Source organism: Epinephelus fuscoguttatus, linkage group LG1, assembly GCF_011397635.1.
Source record: "Epinephelus fuscoguttatus linkage group LG1, E.fuscoguttatus.final_Chr_v1".
Classification (NCBI taxonomy): domain Eukaryota; kingdom Metazoa; phylum Chordata; class Actinopteri; order Perciformes; family Serranidae; genus Epinephelus; species Epinephelus fuscoguttatus.
Genome location: NC_064752.1, coordinates 16,425,058 through 16,450,297, shown reverse-complemented (window position 1 = coordinate 16,450,297; position 25,240 = coordinate 16,425,058). Strand labels below are relative to the sequence as shown.

At 39.0% G+C, this 25,240-nt stretch overlaps 1 protein-coding gene across 1 annotated transcript in view; it reads left to right on the top strand.

The window, feature by feature from the left end:
* Window positions 1-909: 909 nt before the first annotated feature.
* Window positions 910-25,240, top strand: part of cers5 (ceramide synthase 5) — a 33,893-nt gene continuing 9,562 nt past the window's right edge. The window contains exons 1-6 of the mRNA XM_049577213.1: window positions 910-1,231; window positions 13,567-13,672; window positions 16,156-16,286; window positions 16,547-16,604; window positions 16,754-16,804; window positions 19,789-19,881. Coding sequence (XP_049433170.1) covers window positions 1,059-1,231; window positions 13,567-13,672; window positions 16,156-16,286; window positions 16,547-16,604; window positions 16,754-16,804; window positions 19,789-19,881 — 612 coding nt within the window. The 5' untranslated portion in view covers window positions 910-1,058. The remainder of the gene's footprint in view (window positions 1,232-13,566; window positions 13,673-16,155; window positions 16,287-16,546; window positions 16,605-16,753; window positions 16,805-19,788; window positions 19,882-25,240) is intronic.

Here is a 25,240-nt window from a genome sequence, read left to right as displayed (position 1 = left end):
CAGACAGGCTATGCCAACATGATACCAAATGATGCCTTATGTTGTGTTCACACCAAATGCGACACAAATTTTTGCATTGTACTACTCGCTTGAGTTTGAATGCTAGAATATTTTGTGATGACTCGTGTGTAAATACACTTCAAATGTGCGTGAAATTGCTGAATTAACTTGATTCCCGTTCCCGGATCAGTGCTGGTTGGCTATTGCAGTGCAAAGTGGTTGCTAGATTTCATATTTTTTAACTCTTTGCGAATAAGCGTATGACGCGAAATCACACACGGCCTACTTGCTTCATTTGCTCCCCTTCATTTTGCTTATTTCGCGTCATTTGCGTTGCGTCCATTGCATCCATCGGCCAGCCCAGCTAGAACTCATGTCTAATCGCATATTCACGTTGACTTTACATGTAATTCACTTGCGTAAACTGTTTCATTTCTAGCCCAGTGCGAACTCAACATTACATTGTAAGATATTGTATCAGGAGGGCCGTGGGTTCACCCCCCTTGGAGGTGCCACTGAATTGCAAGTCAAAACCTGTGCGTATTTCCGGTCTGTCAGTTAATAAGTGCCACTGCTAAACTACATCAAATATTTATTTTTGTGTCTTGGAAACAGTTGATTAAAAAAGAGTTCAAGTGTTTGGCCCTCATGTTACAAATTATAAATGGCATTTTCCAAACCCAATCTCAACTTTTCTCTGCTGTTCAAGTCCAAAGCGAATCAAATCTTCGGCTAGTGTCAAAACTAATATTGTTAAAACCCTGGCTGAACAGAAAAAGTTAATATTTATTGAACCTAAATATAAATTTAAGTTACTTTGCTTCCTAACGTCTAACTCGTCGAACAAAATCGACCGTTGACCGTTTGGACTCTTATTTTGAAAACCTGCACCGGAAGTGTCTGGTCTCCTCCGCACTGATGCGGTAAAGTTAAGTGAGACAACTCATCTTACAAGTGGCCCGCGGTGAAGAGAGGCTTTCCTCAAGTTTTATACATCCTTTTCTTCCGGATAATAAACTAATTGAATCTAACCGTCCGGGGCCCGGGACACCGAGAAAATGGCTGCTCTTTCAGCCTGGTTCTGGAACGAGAGGTTTTGGCTCCCACACAACGTAACCTGGGCGGATCTGGCAGACCCAGCTCCCGGGGTGGAGTACCCCAAAGCTGGACACTTGTTTACTGCCCTGCCGCTGGCTTTGGGGATATTCGCCGTCAGGATACTCTTCGAAAGGTGCGTGTGCTCTCCACCTATGTCGGGTGCTTTTTTGTGAGGGAGGGGGGGATTTCCTTAAACTACTTTCAACGGAGGTTTCTCCTCAGAAATGGAGTGATGTCAAACACCAACATGTCCTTATTGTCATTGGTTCGGCCCACTAAATACTAACTAAACTTTAATTTTCTTTCTCCTGAACTTTTAAAGACAAACGTTTGGTCAGAATTACCGTTGGGAGCCATCTTCAGGTGCACTGTGCCGGGGCACCCCTTCCCAAAACACTTGTCATCATGGTGTGGCTAACGTTAATTTACCCCCACACTGACTTTGGTTTGACAATCATTGACACTAACGTTGAGCAATCTGATTATGTGTCTTGAGCTGCCCTTAACTGATGCATGCATGATAGGGAGTGCTGCCACTGCCCCGTCAGCCCGCTGCTTCTGTCACATTGCACCATCTCCTTATCACACACAGGATCAAGGCATCCATCCAGTCCTGTGCAAACTAAGCTGTGTTCAGAGGTGGAGAAGGCAGCAGTGTCATGATATGGCACTCAACGACACACACAGACAGACATGGATTGATGGTATAATACTTGGATGCCAGCCATGTCTACACACAACCAAGTTAAGGTGTCTGAAAGTATGTTGAGGATTTTGTCATTCATTTGCCCCTTGTTGCAAAGCTGAGATGTTTTGGAGTTACCTTACTACTGACCTTACCCTTTTCCGCATATAAAGATAAGACAAATCCAAGCTTACATCTGAAATACAGATAAGAGGGGAAAGAATTACTCAGCAGTTTTAGGTGGGTCAGTCTGGTGAGTTTCTCATTTGATTCACAGAATGTAGGACTCTTGTTGGAATAGCTAAACCTACTTCTTCTTCTTCTTCTTCTTCTTCTTCTTCTTCTTCATTGTGTACTGACACTGAAAATGGCAGCAGGAAAATTACATTCTCTCATTTGTTGACTGCAGCTTAATTAGTGTATGTGTGAATGCCCTGATACATCGGTTTCACTATTTGTTTAGCCATGGATGCCTCCAGGAAGGTTTTGCCTTTATGTGCAGCGTCAAGATAAAAGTGTTGCATTGAACCCAATGAAATGAGCATTACGGCAGGCTGTATATGTGACCCTGAAATGCCAGATAAGGACTTTTGGAGTATTGCCGTTGAATACTCTTAGCCTTTTTATTCTTTTATTGCTTTAGTAAAACATTGCTATAGCATTTTGTTTGCACAATGTTGAAGCCATCTGAGGTCAGGTGTAGGGCTGCGGCGTATGGAGAAACATTTGAGCTATACAGTAGTCGCTGGATATCTCAGAAGATATATGAGAGTGCAATTGTAGTTAGTGTTGGGCAACATGACATATACTAAGAGATGATTTTGTCATACTGTATATTGTTTTAATACCTCTGTTAGTTTAGCATTAGTGTAATGAAGTACCTTGATTTGTCAAGGTTATCAGACGACTCTGACTCTAAAAAAAGTTGGGACACTGTGTAAAATGTAAATAAAAACAGAATGCAATGATTTGCAGATCCTTTTCCACATATATTTAATTGAATACAGTACAAATACAAGATGTGTAATGTTCAAAATTTATTGTTTTTATAAGTGCACACTAATTCTGAATTTGATGCCTGTAACATGCTTAAAAAATGGGACAGGGGCATTTTAAACCTCTGTGCTTTGTCACCTTTGCTTTTAACCACACTAAGGATACTAAAGTTTTGACGTTTAAAAAGTGAAATGTCTTTCTCGAGATTCTCAAGCCGTCAAAAGGCTATGATTTAAAGGCTTTGTCTGTGTGGAAGAGTGGTCCAAAATCCCATCTGAACACTGAGTTTCTTCATACAGGAAGTGTCTTGACGCTGGCATTGTAAAGTCTTCTCCAAGTATTGAATAAATTTAAGTCCAATACTTTCTTTACCCACGGTTTTCCACTATGGATTGATGTTTATGGGTTGAAAAGTTATCATTTTTTTATCAGTATAGTTTAATAGAGTTAATACCAATGTCTGGTCAGAATTTTATATGAATTGCTGCATTTAAAAGATGTGTAATGGAAAAAATTGACATGTTTAACACTTATCTTCCCCATTGTATACTGATAAGGATTTGTAAGTCATTGTACTCTGTTTTTATTTACATTTTGCACAGCCTCCCAACTCTTTTGAATGGGGTTTGAATCTGTAAATGGTTTCTAAATTCGTTTTCCAGAAAATGGCGCTCTATCAGATAGATCCAAATCGCCCTTTCCTTATTTCACTGTCTATTGTTGGAGATTCTGCAAGTGTGGATGCTTAAAATACCAGCTAGACTGTCTGTCTGCGACTGTTCTGTGTTTAGTTATAACATATAACACGACACAGGTGTTGTCATTGATGTATGTTGATTATGTATCTGTTGTTAGACAAACGAATGGCTGTATTAAGTTATTTGATGAAGGTTCACATAATGATAAAGTGTGTGACCTTTAATCAGATGGTTTCCAAGGCTGTCCGGCAACAAAGAGAAACATGCGTCAGGGACAATACCTGTTCTGTTGTATATAATATATAAACATATAGGAACATAGGCAACAAGTTTAGCCTCTTAACACTGCAGTTAGGAGATATTTACTCTATATATTCCTGTGGATCTGAATTGGGTAGATTACAGGAGGTTCTTGTTGTCACTCAGCCACGGTTTCTGGACTTTGCTGCAGCTCCACACCGTCAATCTTTGTCTGTTTAATTTAGACATGGTCAAGTGGCTGTAAAGAAGGAGCAATCAGATATTGGAGGTGTCCGAGGAGGATTGCCGAGGTGTTTGATGAGATGCACACAGCACCGAGCAACAGGTCTCAGGTGTCAAAGCTCGACTGTCAGTCCCTCTCCAACACGAGGCTGTCCTCGAGGAGAGACCGATCCACAGTGATGTTATCATGGAGCGTTAGCTCTGTCACTGTCTGACACCGGCTGACTCATTCATTCATTTATCAGATTAAAACATCACGCCACAGCTTGACTTCCCACTTTCTGCAGAACCCAAACACAGGCTGTGCTGTTTGTTTGCACACAATGCTTAATATAACACATACACACACACACACACTCTGCTCAGGCACCTGCAGTAAGAGGGTAAGGCATGTATGCAACCACACACTGGGGAGTTTGACTTTTGTTGGGGAGGTGACACATCCTGCCACAAAGTTTTTTTTTTGACTCATGTCCTAATTCTCTTTTTCTTTGAATGACAGTTTAACTGCTTTCATTTCTTTTTAGTCACCTGACACTTCAGCTGCTCTTTAACAGATTTTTCTCCTCTTGCACTTTGACTAGTCCAAACAGAGCTGACTGATTAGTCGATTGACAGAAATTTTATCTGCAATTATTTTGATCGTATTAGTCATTTTAAAACAAAAATGTCAAACCACTTCCCCTGGTCCCAGCTTATCAAATGTGAGGATTTAATGCCTTCTTTATCTTTGGGTTTTTGGACATTTGGTCGACTTATCGCTGGGCAATATATCGACATTTATGGAGATCATAGATATTGTATTAGATTTTGAATTCTGGATTATTAATAGGTGTTTTCTTTTCCTGGTTTTAAAGGCTGCCTTACAGTGAAGTGATGTAATTTTAGAAACCTGCCAGACTGGTCTAGCTTCTTTATTATTTGCTTATAAGCATTTAGTCATTATATACACATCACTGATTACTTTTCCAAAAATCACATAGTGTAAATATTTTGTAAAAGCAACAATAATCAACCATACAATATTTTGACAATATCGATATCGGGGTATGTGGTAAAAAATATTACGATATTTGATTTTCTCCGTATCGGCCCTCCCTACGTCAAATAAAACAAACTTTTTAAATGTCACCTTGTGTTGTGAGAAATTATAATGCACATTTCTTCGCTATTGTCTGACATTAATTTGGATCAATCAGCATTGAAAATTATAGTTAGTTGCAGCCATAGTTTTAATTCTTGCAGGCCTTTGCATTTAAACAACAAAAAAATAAACATCTTTAGCTTCTGAAACTCCAAAAACTTCAACTGTTTGTACCCATTTGACTTTGCTTAACTCAACACTTAAACTGAAACTGACCCTAAAGTGAAATTGAAATTGCAGCACTTCCAGAACATTTTCAACTCAAACTGAAAGTTCAACTGTTCCAGAGTTTCAACTTTTTCAAATTTTTCAGCAGGGAACACGTGCGTTTTCATGAAGAAAAGCAGCCGTTTCTAGTTTCAGGTATGCTGTCCTTGACACCACAGAACTTGCTTGTTTACCTTACAAAATCTTTGTCTTACAGGTTTATCTTCAACAACTGCAGCGTGAGACACCATGCGTGTGATAGTGTTTGTCAGTATTAGAATAATGAGAGCATCACATATTCATGATCTGTTTTCCTAATGTAGGTTATCAGAGCCTTGCATTTCACCAGCCTCTGTCTTCAGACACATGTGAGCTCGTCCTCAAACGACAGTGTTTTCACACGTAATTATCGAGTGCATCTGCAGGATTCCTGTTTTACCTGCAGGCAGTTCCTTTTGCTAACTAATGTGACGGCTGTCCTCAACAGTGCAACCCTCCCCACCTCTTCCAGACCAGTTTCTTCTTGTTTGATCATAATCATGGCTTTGCAGCTGGCAGCGCATTTTTCGATGTGAGCAGTCAGGCTGTTTTTGTGTGTGCTAGCCTTGGTCCTTCTGAGCTGTGTCATGGGGTGAGTTGTGTTAAGACTACAAACTGGGATGTGTATGAGATTATGAGTGGCTGTGTAATCTGTTTGGGCTGGTTTGGACTGTTTCCCCATAAAATAACAACCAGGTATTCTCTCTGCCAAAAGGAAGTGAGGGTGGGCACTAAACAAAGATGTGATGCATTAAACATCCTCCAGCTGTTCTGTTTATCACCCACATAACCTGGCATTGTTTCAACATGTAACTGTCAGTTCTGTTTCAGACTTCACAAGTCAAATGAAGGCCACAATTAAACCCAGCACTGTGCCATGAATAGAGACGTGCCTATGCCTCAGCAGGCCCTGGGACTGGGAAGTCTTCCCACTGTCAAGATTGCATATAGCTCGCTGCTTTTCCCTTCACAGCCATCAGGGCTACTAGCGTCCGTGTACACAGACCACACTGAGCCTGTCTCTTGGTAACGGGCTCTGTGTATGTTGGAGTGGTCAGGGTCTGAGGAAGAGCAGGGATGTTTTGTCATTTGACATAAATAGATTAGCTCGCATCTCAAGCCTTTGCCCCTCCTGTTGCTGCCATCCGCCGATTAGCAGCACGGCAGGCTCAGGCTTGTGTGGGCTATTCTTCTTGAAGTTTGACAGGCCTGTGCTCACAAGAGAGCCAAGGCTGCTGCCAGCTTCTGTGCCACATCAGCTCGTCTGTTACCTCACCCATGTGATTCGGTAATAAGGCTGCATGATATGGGGAAATATGCAGTAACGCTGAATATCGTGAGAAATACGAACAGAAAGTGCACTTAGTTCTACATTTCTGCTCCTTTTAGTATTCTGCTTCAATACATCAAATTGCTTGTTGAATTTAAAAAAAATAGAAGGAAATTACTTCCTGCATTCTTTTATTGAACAAATTCAACGTTTAACATCTGAGCAGGATCATTTTTTTCAATCACACTGGTGAAAATTGGCTTCAGTGCTGAATTATAAACAGTAAGGAAAGTGTGTGTAAAGTGTATTTTTATCCCCATTTTCAGGAGCGTTGATCACTGAGGGGGCGATTAATCGTGACACAGCAATATTTAACACGATGCTCTAAAGCTCTGGACGTCTTATATATATTTAATTTCATATTATATATTCACATCAGCAAGTGAAACAAACTGCGACGGCTTTCTCTATGGGTTTTTCTCAACTTATGAAATTCTTGTATCGTAGTTACAGGAAGTCACTTGGAGTCACAGGAACTGGGCAACTAATTATCAAGTTTCATTTAGATGAATATAAAGTCAGATTATGTCTCCAGTAGCTCTGAAGGACAATTATTAAAGTCTGGTATTCAGTAACAACCCAGCTCCCTGTAAATAATACTGATAATAATATGTATGACACGACTTCAAGGCCCAGGTATCAGATGCACCAGTACAAACTTGCTCAGCCAGTGTCATTATTTTTACCCTTTTTAAATGTAAGTTGTTGTGAATTATACATCTATTTTGCAGACATTTGATTTCTGACAGTCTCTCATTGTATGTGTTTATCTTTTGGATCAGTCAACCGAAACATCAGCAAGATGTAATCAGCTTGTTGCCAAGCATTTGTCAAAAAGAAAAAACTGGATCAGTGTTGAGACCAGGTTGAGACACAGAGAAATTCTCTATATGATGAAACCTCTATTGTCTGAGTGGTGCACGAGGACCCCGAGCCACTGTGTTTCACTATGAGAAGGAAAAAGAGAACTCAAAAACCAACACCTGTGCATCTGGCGTAAAACCGCTCACACTACTCATCCTCCCCATCTTATTTTTGTCTACCTGCATTGAGCAGCTTTACCGCAAATCACTTTCTGTTTGTCCTGAAGTCACCTGTAGTTTAGAGGAATGACAATAATGTAGATCGAATGGTTGGATTAGATGTTTTTCATACCATCCAACCCAGCAAGTGAAGTTAATCTATACATATGATGATTAAAAACTCAAAACTGCTCCTTTTTAGTAATGTTTTTTTTTTCCTAGTAGTTCTTGAAGTGACCTTTAAAGAGCAGTTTCACTTCTCGAATTGAATGAATTTCAGGACATTCACAGTCAACTGACCCACCCGCGGTGTACTGGTAACTTTTACTCACAAGTCAGACCAGACAGGTCAGTTTCATGTGCCATGGTGTTGTGAAATATTACTCAGGGCAGTTTACATGCCATTCGTCATTTCATTGTTCCATTGCACTCCCAGCATAGAACAATTTTAATGAGCACAGACGACATGTAGCATTCACTCTTTGGCATTTAAAAACTCAAGGGCGGTTCAGCTCTGGTTCACCCTGAGTTGACTCCTGTAGTCGGGCTATTAGTCCCCACGTCAGCTGTCAAACTATCTCTTTAGCAAGCTGTTACACAATAGGGCTGCACAATATATGTTATTGTTCATTGTCATCGTGATGTCAAATTGTCCGAGAAACACATCGCGAAAGATTGTGACATTACACTAGTGCAGGGCGATATGGAGAAAATAAAAGATCACAATGTTTTTGACCAAATACCTCAATATAAATATTGTGATGACATTGTAGGGTTGGGTGTTGGTGCTTTCCCAAATATTTACACAGTGTGATTTTTTATAAATTGCAATCACTAATGTGGATATGATGACGAAGAACAGCCAGAACAGTCCATAAAGTTCAGAAAATCACTTTACTGTAATACAGCATTTAAAACCAGGAAACGACAACACTTATGATGCTACGATATCTAAAATCTGAGACGATATCTAGTCTTGTATCACAGTATGGATTGGGTTGGGTATCATTTAAAAACTAAAAATAGCAGCACGAATACCAGTACCCTTAAAGTAATGCCAATGCAAATAGAGTACTTCATCTATATGGAAGCATTCAGTTACATGAAAATGCGACCAGACTTCACAGATGTGTAGTATAGCCATACTTTATAATATTTTGGTGGCATCTCGATACGCTGAACTGCCAGCCCTGTCATGTACGCCGCAGTTGACTTCACTGCACCACAGACTGTATAGGTAGTAGCCTAACTATTGTGACCATTCACACGTGGCATTATATTGAAGAATGCTTGCGGTGATTGGCTCCAGGCAAAACCATACAAATAGTTATTTTGTTCTAGATCTGGGTACAGAAATGGCTAAATGCAGGTATCGTTTGACGGGAGACGTTTCAATACTACTTGGCACTAAGTTATTTTGGTCGATACCTTAAAGGTATCAAGTACTGATACCCAGTAGGGCTGCAACGATTAGTCGACTAATCGATGACTAATCGACTATCAAAATAATCGGTGACTATTTTAGTAGTCGACTAATTGGTTTGAGTCATTTTTCGTAGAAAAGTACTATAAAAGTACCCCAAAATACTCTTATTGCAGCTTCGTACGTTCAAATATTGGCAGCTTTAAACACTCTCCCATGACAGTGAACTAAAACCCTTTGGTGTGAGTATGAAACGTAGATGACGTAATTTGGGGGTTTTGGAAAGACAGACCGACATTTCTCAACATTTTAACACATTTTTCGATAAAATGATTAGTCGACTAATGGAGGAAATAATCGAGAGATTAGTCGACAATGAAAATAATCGTTAGTTGCAGCCCTAATACCCAGCCCTATATATTGTCCAGTCCTATATTGCATTCAAGGATAGAGTTGGTTGAAAGCTGCACTTTAAAATGTAACTATCACTATGTTTTTTAGAAAAATTGGTGCCCTTTGTGCCAAGTCATTATCACAAGACAGTCTCTTGAAATAATGGGTGTCTCACCATAATGAGGAACTTTTCAAATAATGACTTAGCATCTCAAATAAGGACAAGTTCTCAAGATACTGACTCAGTATCTCAAAATAATGAGAAACGATAAGAAGTAATTATTTTGAGAAAGTTTAGAAAGATACTAAGTCATTGTTTCTCGATAAACAGGACATTATTTTGGGGATGTTTCTAATTACTCTGAGAAAGTTTCTGAGTTTCTGACTCATACTTGCTGAAATAGGCTTCCATGATTATGTGATACAAGTATGCTTGAAAAAAAGCAGCCGTCATAGACTCTTGGGATGAATGTTGAATAATTAAAAGCAAAACTGACATTTACATAGATGAATCAGTAGTAAACTTTAGGTTTTATATGTATTTTAATTTTAGGCTTCAGACAGATTCTGAGAGCTGTATGGTCACGTGATTGAGTAAATAAATCCTGTGACATTTCATGTTGCAGGCAGGCATTTCCTTCACTCCACTGACTGCCTTGTCATAAAGTTCCTTCACGAGCTAGACGGCATGAACATAGTTTGGTAACACTGAGGGGTGTGACTGCAGTTTACAGTGCTTAGATTTCCCGCATCTCTTGAATATTGTGGGGCTTTGAGGAAATTGAAATTCACAGAATACCACTGGAGCATTCTTTACAGCTTGTTTAGATATGTATTAGATAGGTATTAAACTGTTAGTGGTTCTTTACTGTAGCTTCACAAGTCATTTCTTTATGAACAGGCTATAATGTTTGCAGTGAATGCTCCTAATAGAAAACAAAATGAACAGAGGATCATGCAACTTTCTGGCCTGACGTGATCCTCTGTCAAAACATTGTGGCAGTCATGAAAATGACAGAAAAGTCTGGTTTTTATTTATTTACTTATGTTTTTGTTTATTTATGTATCCTGAGCTGGCCCTAAATCAACAGCAGACTGAACCTTAAGCTGCCTCGCAGGAACAAATTTGAGAATGACCCTGTAGGCTGAGCTAGTTGCTTCCAAATAGCTTTATGTTATTGTTTGTTGTTCCTCCTAGCTGAACTAGAGGAAACTGTTTACAGAGCCACAGTGGTTAATAACGTAGTCCCACTGTGTCTGTGCTGTGGAGCCAGTTTCACTCAAGCTGCTTCACTAAAGACATTTTTCTTCACAGTGAGACGATGTCTTTGTTCACAGATCTAGATTTCACACGTACAGACCACAGGAATGTTTTTTTTTGTTGTTTCTTTCCTTCAGAGTTTCTGTGTAGGTTTTTTCAACCGCCACACTGAACCTTGTAAATGATTGATTGAGTCTGTTTTTATTCTGCTGGACAATAAAACAGTATTTAAAGAGATAGTACAGATTTGTTCTTGACATAAGATGGTCACTCACCGATAAAAATATTAATGCATAGCCTACTTATTTAGCTGGTAGTTGTGTGGTTTGTCAGAAAGTTGGCGAGTGGTCAGATATAAGAGAGCAGCAGCAGATGGCATCAGTAGAATTTAAGACCTCAAGCCACAGCACAACATGCATTAAGATATTTTTAAACCAGTGGTTCCCAACTGGTGTGTTGTGGTCCAAAAGTGGGTCGCGGGTCCATTCTGAATGAGCCACAAGTGACTCAAACGTGTCAAGTTTGTAAAAAACACACTTTATTTTTTCAGTACATTTATTTTGAAGCGATGAAGCTACTTGACAAAGACAGCAAACTAGCTTAATAACATGGCTAAACATAAGTATGATGATGAATATTAAATTTTGTGGACCTTGAACTGACGTCTAATAAAAAATCTGGGGTCTTATTCACAAACATTATGAGAAAACTCTCAGAGAGCTCCTAACTTAGCCTAAACATGTTTAGGTAAGGAGTCCTGGCTTAGGAGTGATGAAAGTTCTCAGAGCAACTCTGAGCAAAGAAGGGACAGAAACCTTTACCTTAGTGAGGAGGTGTGTTTGTTAGTGTGATCACTCTGCTGATGGATGGTTGAGTCAGACAAAAGTCATCACTGCTGCACTGTTGCATTTTTCCAGTGTTTCAAATATCTCAGTGTCATTTTTATTCCTGGTGTTAAATTGTTATTGTGTTGGGTAGGAAATGTGTACGTACCCTTAATGAGATCGACCACGCATATTATCCCTGCACGATCTAATATGTAGCATTTTATTCACTCACTGGCATCCAGAGTTTGGAGAATATTTCTCCAACCTCTTTGTGTGTCCACCATTTTCTCCTCTGCTTAAGAAACTCTTCAGCCTCTTAAAAATCCTCCTCCCTGCTCCTAACAGTTTTTCACCTTAGGACGTCTTTTACGATCGAAGATGCTCTGTGAATAACTGTTATCTTTACAAGGACCTAGTCTTAACTTTAAAGGGAAATTTTAAGAAAATGTCTAAGAAATTTCTTAGAATTTAATCACTAGGAGCAACTATTTGTATGAGGAAGCTTTGTGAATACGGCCCTTGGACCCCATGGCTGGACCAGTTGGGAACCACTGTTCATAAACTACCCACAACATGTGACTTTGAAAGTTTTTTTATCTTATTAACTCTCTTCTCATGCTTTTTGATAACGCAGAGCCTTGATTTTTTTAAGGTATATTAGGTGTATTATCAGTGTATTATTTTGCGCAGAGACCATTGTTGTATCTATCACCCAAGACCAGAATCTGGCCTATACCCCCGTCTGTAAGACTCCACCTGACTCCACCTGACTCATGGGTTGCTGCTTAATTTTAACCTGTATTCCATCCGTGTTATATTAGAGCAGTGCCTTCCTCAAAAAGAAGGATGGTTATGGTTGCTGTGGATATGCAAGAAGGCTTTTTCACAAATAAATATTCATGGCAATAAGCCCACATGGTACAAGTCATAGCAATCCACCAGCACAAAACACACGTTACCTGTAGCAGCTAACAAGCCACTCGTTGTACACGCTAAATGGCAGCTGTTAGTCACAGCACAGCTTTCCTAAAAATTTCAGATAACATTTATGGTATGCCCAGAGCTTCTTTCCCAGCCAAACGTGACAGTTAAGCCATAATGCAGAACAGAGCTACAGACAGGGAGGGGGGTCACGCAAGGTCATAATGTTCCCATAATGAAGGAGACATCCCAGAATCACTGGGGAATTTGTGAAGCTCCTTATTCCATCCATTATTAGCTCTTAGCCAGCCAAGCTAATGCAACACATTAACCACGCTCCCTGGCTTTGTTTTCCTGCTGGAACACGTGACGCACACAGACTCATTGGTACAGCCAGAGACAGACGAAGGGGGACAAGAGAGGGAGACAATGTTAAATTAAGTATAAAAATAACCAATCTCCTGCCAGAGCTTGAAGATTCAGACAGCCGATGTAGTAGTGGTAGAAATGCTAACACTTGGTTACTTAAAGATGTCCTGTGGTGTTTTCTTGTGAATAGACAAAATTTGTGTTTACATTCAGTGTTTCTAACCAAAACACAGAGTATCCTTGAGGTCTCACGAACATGATAAATGCATTTCCTTCCTCCTAAAACATCTGCAAAGCTCATTATTTTTAGAAGTTTGAAACCTACATTGTTTACATTCATGTTCCTCAGCAAGACGTCCCTTTTTTCTGCCTTTGCTGGTGTGCTGCTGCATATTTTGGCTCCCATCTGAATGTCTATGTGCACTGATATGATCTTAGTAATGGTGAGAATCTCATTACCATCTAACGTCATAAAAGATCCCTTTGTAGTATGTTCACAGTTCAGATGTTGTGCACAATTTTTCACTGGTTTGATTGTGTGAAAGAACAGTAGGCTTGTTATTCAAAACTTGTGCCAAACAGGTCCTTTAAGTTTTCCTTTCAGAGACCTAGTGTGCATGTTTCAACTTTGAGTGACCCTTCATCTCTCCCGTTTTCACCCCTGACACAGATTTATTGCCAGTGCCTGTGCCCGGAGTCTCCACATCAGTCCAGGTGTTGGACGAAGAGCTCAGCCCAATGCGGTGCTGGAGAAAGTGTTTACATCCATCACAAAGGTTCAGTTTCTCTCTTGACGTTTTCTTTCTCATTTTAAAGAAGCATACGTGTGCTTGAGTATCAGTAGCTGATATCATCTGACACCTTAAAGATGGATGTATGATAACAAAGCAGGTTATGTGAAGGTTGAAAATATGCTGCTTCCACAATACACAGTGTAGCTGTTACAATAAGGTTTAGTTGCATGTAATGGCGGACGTTTAGGCTGATGTGAGGCATCGATTGTTGCTTGCCTTTAAGGCACTTCGGTAAAAATCATAACTCTCAATCAAAAATCTATTAATTGACTCTGTGATCACATCACTCCAGTTTTAGCCTCTTGACACTGGCTCCCAGTATATTCAAGAATAGATTTTAAGATTTTACTGATGACTTTTAAGGCTCTTAATGGTCCCTATCCCAGCTATATCTCCGACCTCTTATTGCCGTTCACGCCAGGACGTACTTTGAGGACCCTGGTAGAAGTCTTTTGTCTGTTCCAGAGGCTTGGCTGAAAACTAAAGGGGACAGAGCGTTTGCTGTCAGGGCCCCGAGGCTCTGGAACGGTCTGCCAGAGGGAATCAGGTCGGCCACGTCAGTGATCTCTTTTAAGCCCCTTCTTAAAACACACTTTTATCGGAGAGCCTTTCCTGATTTTACTTGAGTTACAAGTTCATTTGGACGGTCTTTTATTTCCTCAGTTTTTATACAACAAAGTGTTTTTATCAGTTCTTTTAAAATTTGTTTTCATGTCTTTTCTGTTTTGATTATTGACATGTAAAGCATTTTGTAACTCTGTTTTAAAAAGCGCTTTACAAATAAAGATTATTAGTATTATTAAATATCGAAGGCCAAGTCCAATGTATTTGAGCTTTTAGAAAAATCCAGGTTTCTTTGTTGTAAATTGGACTTGGATGTTAACATGAAGGCTGTTTACTAGTCGGAAAGTCTAAAGCACGAAACCTCTACGAAAACAACACTTCAATTAACATAGTACAAGTAATATGGTCTTCGGGGCGCCTTGGGAGCCTAATGGTTACAGTATCTACCATGAAACTGCAATGTCTCTGGTTTGATTCCAGCTGTGGGACTTTTGTTGCATGATGTGGTACCCCGCTATCTCTTGCTCCCTTTTCCAGTCTGCCCACTATCCCATGTCCAATAAAGGTTCCCCTTTAAGTTCAGAAAAAAATATTTTATTTAAAAAAAAAAAAAAAAAAAAGCCACATGTTTTTCAACACGAAACCCCCTATTCACTACCTAAAGATAAGCATGTCTAAAAAGCTTAAAGTTATACCATGTAGGATTGTTGGTTACTGTTGCATACAAGCTTGCACTTGAAAGTGAAAGCAAAAGTCAGACCTGATTCACACCTGTTTGGTGTTTTGCCTCGCTATATTTGCGCTTTTTTTAGCCCTGTTTCTCTTGGATGCCTGCTGCTCACTGTCTGGCATCTGGTCGTACATTTTATAAAGTCCTGACCTTACCTGAGCGCTGTGGGGATATACAGGGGGTAAACGTTCTGAGCATAGAAAATAAGACCACCCAGGCAGATTGCAGAGTCTCTGCAGAAAAATACACCACCGCACACTTCTAGTGGTCATAAGTGATGATTGAGTCTGTTTGAGTCAGTCTGCTTTTTAGGAAAATCCTGGCTAGTATATCTTTTAGTATAGATTTTGTTTTACAAGAAGCCAAAATGCTATTAGACAGTATTTGTATCAACCACAGTAGGAGGCAAACATCAAAAATTTGTGTCTGCTTAAAAAATATTGGTTTAACACTTGTCTTACATGTTTGACTTTACTGTTTTCTGTGTCATCTGTGACTCAGATCAATTTGACCCAAATTCAGAAACTAGAAACTGTCTGCTTTCAACACCATATCTCAGACGCCAAACACAAAAATTAATATTTCCCAGAGCTCCAGTATACCCTCTACAAGACCAAAACCAGTCTGTCATGAAATCCGATGCAAGAGTTAAGCTGAAACTAAAAGGTCATGGGTGGCTTTACATGTGATGAAGTGAGAGATGGATCCAGGCAGTTAAACTCATCGCTAGTTAATAAATCAAATCATGAACAGGATGATGAAAAAAAAAAAATCACATGGATTCTGTTTGGTGGACTGAACTTCACTGAGGGAACTGAACTTGGGCACAGACGTGCGTGACGAAACTGTTATGCAAGAGCACATTTCTGTCCCAATGGCAACATTTGCAGCAAATTTCTCACTTTCTATTGTGGCAGCTTGCAGTTTTCACTGAAACTTCATGAGCAGACGCTCTCCTGATAGTGTTTGTATTTGCTGACTTCACATGAGACATCAAGAGTGTTATCTTGAGAGTCTCAGAGACTAAAGCTCAAAATTGCAATATGCTCGGACTGGATACTGTTTACATAATGACCCAGCTTTTTTTTTTTTTTTTTAATATATATCACTCTTGTTGGGCTCTTTAATTCAAGCTGGCTTGTTTTTTTATTTTCCTTTTCTCTCTGTGCAGAATCCAGACACTCGCCATCTGGATGGCTTGTCTAAGCAGCTGGACTGGGAGGTGCGGAAGGTCCAGCGTTGGTTCAGACACCGCAGGAACCAAGACAAACCCAGCACACACACTAAGTTCTGCGAGAGCATGTAGGTTCATCCCTATTGTGTTCACCTTTAACCTCTCTGCAGGGTTGAGCGCACAATAGTTGTGTTTTAATTTGCAAGGTGTGTGTATGTACAGTATGCGTGTATGTTTCTGTCCGAGAATGTTCTGAGAACATTTTGGCTTGTTCCTGTTTATTATTAGGACTTGGATTTAGATTCAAAATAAAAATAAGAATCAGTGTGCTGTTTCTCTTAACCCAGCCCTCTTCTCGTGACCATAACTCCTCTTCATTTACTTCCAGGTGGAGGTTTACATTTTATTTGTGCATATTTACCTATGGATTCCGGTTTCTGTGGCAGGTGAGTACACAATCACATCAATCAATCAGAAATAAACTGTTAGCGTTATTTGTTCTTTAATTGATAATATTTGATTTGCTGGAACACTTCCAAAGATAATAACATGACGAATTGTTTGCCGAACTAATAAGTGTTTGTTTGTTTTGTAGTCTCCTTGGATGTGGGATACACGGCATTGCTGGTACGGTTATCCCTATCAGGTATGATCCAGTTCTCATCTCTGTCTCTGTAATCTATATTATTATAATATGCAACCAATACGCAACAGCTACAGCCTCAGAAATGACCTCAGAATAACCAACTGTGTCATGAACTGAACTTTTATTGCAAGACTTTGTACTGAATAAAGTTGTGTACAGTTAACGATGAAAAGTCTGGTAAAAAATTAGCTTGTGTTGACTTTTATATCTCCTGCCACTTTACACAAGCATAAATGGCACAAAGCCTTACAGCAGAAGCATTGTCAGTACCTGTTTGTGTTTACTTCACTGCCCTTTCCCTGCACTTGTATAAATGATAATGTGCCATGAAAAGCAGTCTGACAAGGTTGAAGGAATGCTTCACCTCCCAAATGACCGTTTTATTATCAGTTACTCACCCCTCATTTCTTGATGAATTCACCACGTTTAATAGCACAACTGTATCAAAAAATCTCAAAATCTCATTTATCCAGTCACATGCTCAGTACTTCCCAAACAGACAGCCTTTTCCGACAGGGAACTGAAGGGAAAGTGAAACTTCTCTTTAAAGCCAGACTCCACTGATAAAGACAGTCATTTTTACCTCAGTGAACACAGGAGCTGTTGGTCTACATCTGCCTTGATCAGTTAGTTTATTTGTGTTATTGTGTGACTTTGGTGTTTTAAAAGGTTAGTTTGGATTCACTAAAGTCACACAAGAACACGAACAAACTACAGATCAAGGCAACGGAAGACCAGAGGCTGTCATCTTCAGCGAGGTTTAATTGCTGTTTTTGTCAATGGAGTCTGGCTTTGAAGAGGGTAAGAGGGTAAAGGTAAGTTCTGCTTTTAGTTCAGTTCCCCATCAGACAGGGCTGTCTGTTTGAGAAGTACTGAGCATACGAGTGGATAAATGAGACTTAGATTATACTGCACAAATTGTGTGACAGTTTGTGAACATGTGTTTTGATATAAGCCGCGCTTCCACCAAACACTTTTGGTGTGGTACCTTTGGAACCAAAAGTAACCCTTCAGACATGGTACCTAGACAGTAGCGTTTACATCGCAAAGAGTACCGTTAAATGCGGGCAGAGTTGTTGTCACACACTGCTCCGTCCAGCACTCACTGTATTTCCTCATTATCTGTGACACAGGGAAGTCTGCGCCTCGTTTATTGTCCACAGAATGAGGCTGACATTTTCAGAGCCAATTAAAACAAGCTGCAGTGAGACTCTCTCTCCATGGGATATTTAAAAATAGCGGGTTTGTGCATTTAGTCCTTCTAAGGCAAGCTCAGGGGTTTAGTGTTGCCGTAGCCCACAGGAATGATGCTCTGCCACGCTTTTAGAATATATTAGAATATATGACGTTCACATAATCTGGCCGAAATTGATATATATTAACACTTGTAGGTCCACTCATTACTAAACGTGTATGTCATATAAAAACTAAAGTAAAGGTCAAAGTTGTCATATGGAATATTTAAGGTGTGTTGATTGATTCACTCATGCATTGAGTAACATTACAAGTTAATGTTCCACCTTAAAAGTCGCCTGCAGTTGGCCCAGTGAATTAAGTTTTTTTTTTATAAGCGTTCCTAACTGAACTGTACCGTACTGCTTGGTAGAAATGGAGCCATAGTTCTGCTGTGGTTAAATGTGGTATTCAGTGACTGTAACTGAATTTTCTGTTTATTAAGTCTTTAAAATTCCCAAAATTCAATTCTGTAAAATTCAAGTGTATTTCAGTGTACAATTAAGAGGCTTCATCTGGGCTGATGCTCATTCATGATGAGATATAAACCCTCAGACACTATTGCCCGTGCTCAAATGCCCTTTTTTTCAATAAAATCATAATGTAGATTGAACCCATTTTAGGATACAATGTCGGGCATGAGACAATTTCCTGGAAAGCACGTCTTCTCATGCTTTATTGGTTAAGCAACTTAGGACATCACTGTGAGTCACTGGGCCAGGATGTGTGTCGTGATGAGCACAGTGGTAGTCATTCTTTCACTCTTAAAGGGAAAGTTCACCCCCAAATCACAAATACGTATTTTTCCTCTTACCTGTAGCGCTATATATATTAGTCTAGATTGTTTCGGTGTGAGTTGCAGAGTGCTGGAGATATCATCCATAGAGATGTCTGCCTTCTCTTAAATATAATGGAACTAGATGCCTCTCGGTTTGTGGTGCTCAAAGCCCCCCAAAAAACGTTTCAGAAACTCAACACCGGTGTGTCTTTTCAGAAATTAAAAACCTGGTTACTCGAGATAATCCACAGATCTTTTTGTGAGCAGTTTCATGTAGGAACTATTTTCTTTCTACCGAACTACACCCGCCAACCGAATCACCATGCAGACAGAAGTGTGCATCTAATCATAGACAAGAGTCTCTTTCTCAAACATCACGACATCTAAACATGAATGCCATCCTTCTCAGCTGAGCTTTAACATTAGCTAGCTCAGTGGTGCTAGGTGAGCTAACAGTAGATGCACTCTTCCTTTTGGGCGGTGATGCAGCCGGCAGGTTAAGTTTGATAGAAAACAGTTACATGAAACTACTCACAACAAGGTCTGTGGATTACCTTGATTACTCAGGGTCATGATTTCCGGAAAGAGACATTGCTGTTGAGTTTTTCGAATATATATTTTTTGTGCTTTAAACACCACAAGCCGAGTGCTATCTAGTTACAGCAAGTAAAAGAGGACAAAATACTCACTTTAACTTGTTTAATTGTTTCACATCACATCTCGCCATCTCTTATATTCAAGAGAAGGCAGACATCTCTATGGCTGATATCTCCAACACTCAGCAACTCACAGCAAAACAATCTAGACTGATGAGAGAACACTACAGGTGAGAGGAAAAATATGTATTTTTAAATTTTTGGGTGACCTGTACCTTTAATACGGTGTGATATCCAGGATATATTTTTTAAAACACTTTCAAAATGAATAACATTCTTACTTGAACTAATCCCGTCTCACCTCTCTGTCTCTTCAGGCCATGACTCTGGGTCTTTACCACTACTATGTGACAGAACTGGCTTTCTACTGGTCACTTATGTTCTCCCAGTTCACTGACATTAAAAGGAAGGTGAGCGGAACAACCCTGTCTCTGTTTGGGTTTGACCACACTGGATACACCGCAGTTTCCACTTCCTGTAATACACATTTGTTCATAGGTCTATTGTTCCTCATGTGTGCATGCTTGAGTGTGTCCTTGTGTGATGCAAAGTATTTTTAAATGTATGCACATAAGTCACAGTGCATAAAAACCTGATTGTTCAGTTTGCTTTGTTGCAAGCTGGAAAAAGTTGTGTTAATTTTGGAAGGTCACATGTTTTTGTTTTTTGCAAGAGGGCGGGTGGTGCTGCTTAGTCTGTGAGTGCTTTGTATTTTCAGCACGAGGGCACTCACTGTCATGTGATTGCAGGATGGAGCAGCCTAACTCTATTAGAATTACAGAAATTCCTCTGAGTGCCAGCGTATTAGAGCTGGAGTTAGTTACAGACACTTGCCTTTAATGTTTCATACAGCAAATATTTGGAATGTGTGAAGCTGGGAAAGTAGGCCAGCGCTGTTTTATTTTGACGGCTCTAAGCTGAACGCAGAGAGGGACCTGGCCCGATTTCATATTCTGTATAATACATTTTTTCTTCACGATGTGGTGTTCAGACGAGGCAGATGGAGCTCCTGCTCAGCTGATTGTTTCAGAATATTTGTGTTTAAATAGCTGAAGGAAATTCCTTAAGGCCTTTCTCACCGTTTAACCTTTACTCAGCTCAGTTGCATTGTGATTACAGTTTGCTCCAAACCACAAAGATAGTGAGTAAATTTGCACGTTAAAAGTTATTTTCAGACAAGTGAAAGAGATAGAATTCATGCAATCAGTGGTGAGCTAAACAAATTTGAACTTGTCAGCAGTGCTTTCCCAGGGACTTTTAGTATTTACTTAAAATCCCACAGTCAGGAGAGGTCAGCCTGGAATGCAGTAGATGTTAAAACTTCCTGTGCAAAATTGTTTATAGCATTTACAATGTTTTGCAGTATATTGTCTCAGTCTGCAGACCATTAAACTGCTGAATTTATGTTCAGTTAGAGTTAAGTTCAGATCAGACAAACCTTTATTGATCCCCAGAGGAGAAATTCAGTTGTTACAGCAGCACAAGCACAGAAATGAGTTCAGATAGGAACATTTTAAAATGATAATAATAATAATAATAATAATAATAATAATAATAGAAACTTAAATAATAATAAAAGTAGGGCTTGAAATACTTTATTTACATTGACACACTGGTGTATGTAACTTTTAAAATGCACCATTTTTTTCCTTTTTAACCTGCACCAAAACTTTTTTTTATTGTTTTTACAAAGTATAATTAAAAGGTAGAGAAAAAAAGGAATACAAAACAGAATGCAAACAAATAGTAATAACTATACAAAAAATAGAAAAGGTTCCGATTGCCCTGTCTCTCAAAAACGAATCATTCCTGTGACATAGTCAGTTACTGAATCTTGTTGAAACATTAAGTATAGTATAGCCATAAAAATGCATATTATAGTATGTCGTTAAAAATGCCATAAAAAGTCATAGTATAGTATGTCACCACATGATTCCCAAGTGCGGCACTGCTGCTGCTCACCGCTCCCTCAGGTGATGGGTCAAATGCAGAAAACAAATTTCTTTGAAAATGTCATAAAAAGTCATAGTATAGTATGTCGTAAAAATACCACAAAAAGTTATAGTATAGTATGTTGTAAAAATGCCATAAGTCATAGTATAGTGTGGCGTTAAAATGCCATAAAAAGTCATAGTACATATAGTATGTCATAAAAAGTCATAGTATAGTATGTCACCACATGATTCCCAAGTGCGGCACTGCTGCTGCTCACCGCTCCCTCAGGTGATGGGTCAAATGCAGAAAACAAATTTCTTTGAAAATGTCATAAAAAGTCATAGTATAGTATGTCGTAAAAATACCACAAAAAGTTATAGTATAGTATGTTGTAAAAATGCCATAAGTCATAGTACAGTGTGGCGTTAAAATGCCATAAAAAGTCATAGTACATATAGTATGTCATAAAAATACCACAAAAAGTCATAGTATAGTATGTTGTAAAAGTGCCATAAGTCATAGTATAGTGTGGCGTTAAAATGCCATAAAAAGTCATAGTACATATAGTATGTCATAAAAAGTCATAGTATAGTATGTCGTAAAAATGCCATAAAAAGGCATAGTATAGTATGTCGTAAAAATACCACAAAAAGTCATAGTATAGTATGTTGTAAAAATGCCATAAGTCATAGTATAGTGTGGCGTTAAAATGCCATAAAAAGTCATAGTATATATAGTATGTCATAAAAAGTCATAGTATAGTATGTCGTAAAAATGCCATAAAAAGGCATAGTATAGTATGTCGTAAAAATACCACAAAAAGTCATAGTATAGTATGTTGTAAAAATGCCATAAAAAGTCATAGTATAGTATGTCGTAAAAATACCACAAAAAGTCATAGTATAGTATGTTGTAAAAATGCCATAAAAAGTCATAGTATAGTATGTCGTAAAAATACCACAAAAAGTCATAGTATAGTATGTTGTAAAAATACCACAAAAAGTCATAGTATAGTATGTTGTAAAAATGCCATAAAAAGTCATAGTATAGTATGTCGTAAAAATGCCATAAAAAGTCATAGTATAGTATGTCGTAAAAATACCACAAAAAGTCATAGTATAGTATGTTGTAAAAATGCCATAAGTCATAGTATAGTGTGGCGTTAAAATGCCATAAAAAGTCATAGTACATATAGTATGTCATAAAAAGTCATAGTATAGTATGTCGTAAAAATGCCATGAAAAGGCATAGTATAGTATGACGTTGAAAATGACATAAAAAGTCATAGTACAGTATGTCACTTACCATTTCTCCCATTTTTCTCACTGTTGCTCCTGTTGAGTCCGAATGCTGTTGGTTGACAGTTCCATGTCATGTATTTCGTTCACAATTTTCAGACGTTCATCTTGTATTGTTGGTTCTGCTTTATACCATCTCTTGGTGGTGGCATTTTACAGGCTGCCAACAAAATTTTCAGTAGATATCTGTCTCTTACCACAGTTTCTGCTGCCATATTGCCTAGCATGAATACCATGCATCTTCTAGGTACATCATAACACAAAATTCTAATAATAACCATATGAACAGAGACAGAGGACAGAGATAACTCAAAACCTAACTCCTGGATCCTAACCCTGGTTGAACACTTGACGAAGGTCCTGTGGGACCAAGATGTAAGTGTTCCTAATAAATTGTGAAGCTGAGCAAGAGCAGTGTGCAAGATTTTCTCATCAAAGACCCTTTATTTTTCTCTAAAACCGTACAGTACAATATATATATATATATATCCTTTATTAAACCAGGTAAAAGCCTAATTGAGATTAAAAATCTTTTTTCAAGAGTGACCTGGCCAAGAGGGCAGCATTAAACATTGTTACAAGTTACAACAAGGATAAACAGGATAAACTGACATATACAAGTGTCAGCCAACAAATGAACAAAAAACACAATATACAATTAACATGAAATACAAGGTCCAGAACAAGAACAAATATGATATGAGTACAAAATAACTTTATATTTGACATGGTCATAGTCAGGTTCACCCTGAACGAGATTACATTGAAATTATCAGCAAACCCCTGAAAGAAAACATTTAAAAGTGCAAAAGTCAAAAGTCCAGTGCAGCAATGTACAGTGAAACTACTTTTGACCATAGTCTGGAACATTTTGAGCAGAAATCCATTGTGCTTCTCAGCAAATGTATTATGGGAGCAGTTTAAAATCTCATTAAGACTTCTTTGGTGTGTTTTATGCTTGTTTATTTCACTCAGAAAGGGACAGTGCACATTAATGAACATGATCACTTAAGTCACGTAAATGTGACAGATTTAGCCATACAGGCTAAATTTCATCTGCAGTCCCTGGCAGGTCAATGGTACATTAAAAATACATTAAAATAGCACAGAAGCACAGATAATTTATAACGTTACTCATTCAGCAAGACCACTCCAAGTACCGGTACCGTAATAGCATGAATATAAGTACATCAGAATACAGTGGTGGCTGGCTTGATCAGTGTTTTTTAGTGCTGCTGCTGTGCTGTGCTGCTCTGTCTTGTCTGTCCGTGTTCTGTCACTGTCTTCTTCTCACAGTCTTTCACTGCGTGAGAAAACAGACGTGTTGCATGAGAGTGTGTGAAAAGTGTCAACTGTATCAGTCTCTTGGTCAGTGCGTGACAGATAAGAAATTATGTGAACAGCTCAAATTTTAAGTGCAGTGTTAAGCATATGCGTGTGATTCTTTAAGCCCTGATAGAAGTAAAGAACAGAAGTTGTAATGTTAAACAAGTGAAAGACTCTGATACTATATAGAAAGTAGAAAGGCCTCATATCTATCCATCCATCCTGCAGTCTGCTGCTGTCAGCCCAGACAACTTGACTGTCAGATGCACATGTCTCCTGTCTTTGCCTCTTCGCTTTGAAGTCTCTGCATGTGTTTGTCGGGGGTTGCTGTGCACTGTTCATCCCTCACCCCTGTGTGTCTTCTCTCTGTGTCCAAGTCTGGCAGCATGATCCAGAATTGACAGCTGTCTGTTAACAAACAAAGCTGGTGAAATTCAGTACATATTAGTAGTCTTGTTCATGCACCTACAAAATATGATCCACCCTCTCACAGTGGTCGTACATCAGGCTTTTGTTGCAGCTCTGTAAAAGTGCAGCTGTGAGTGTCATGAATCAGGGCCAGAGGAGACTCAAGACCAAAACTGTCCATCTTGTGACAGTTGACGTGAATAATTAGTTTTAGCAGCAATGGTATGATGTGTGGGCCGTGAGAGGGCGTGAAGCAACTTCTTTTTTTGGGGTTTTTTTTTTTCTGTGGTCGTGATGCTAACAGGAAACATGGTTTTCATTCTAAGTGAGTTCACATTTATGCTGTTATCTTTAGCTCATGCAGAATGCCGCAGCCAGTGTGCCAAAAAACACACAAGTACAGAAGCAGAGAACGGCCATGCTTGCGATAATCTTTTTCTAATGCGGATATCTCAAGATGACAAGTTAATTAGTTTGTCAGATATCAAAGCTTGTTTTCTTGTGATAAAAGGATAATTTATCTCTCTTCTGGGGAAAATAAAAGACAGATTTCTCCAGATAACGATATTTTACAACAAGAAAACTACTTTTGTTTTCCCAAGATGAGTTTTTATTAGATCACACCTGATTTCTGCCATCTTCCAGCCAGTCTTCTCCTAAAATGACGAGTACTGATCTAACTGAAGGACACAGCACAATATCTGTCTGTGTGAGACCTTTATTGAAGGGCGGTCTAATGCGTTGATCAATAACAGGTACTCTCCTGCTTGATCTGACATTTCCAGTGCTACAGTTGTCAGGA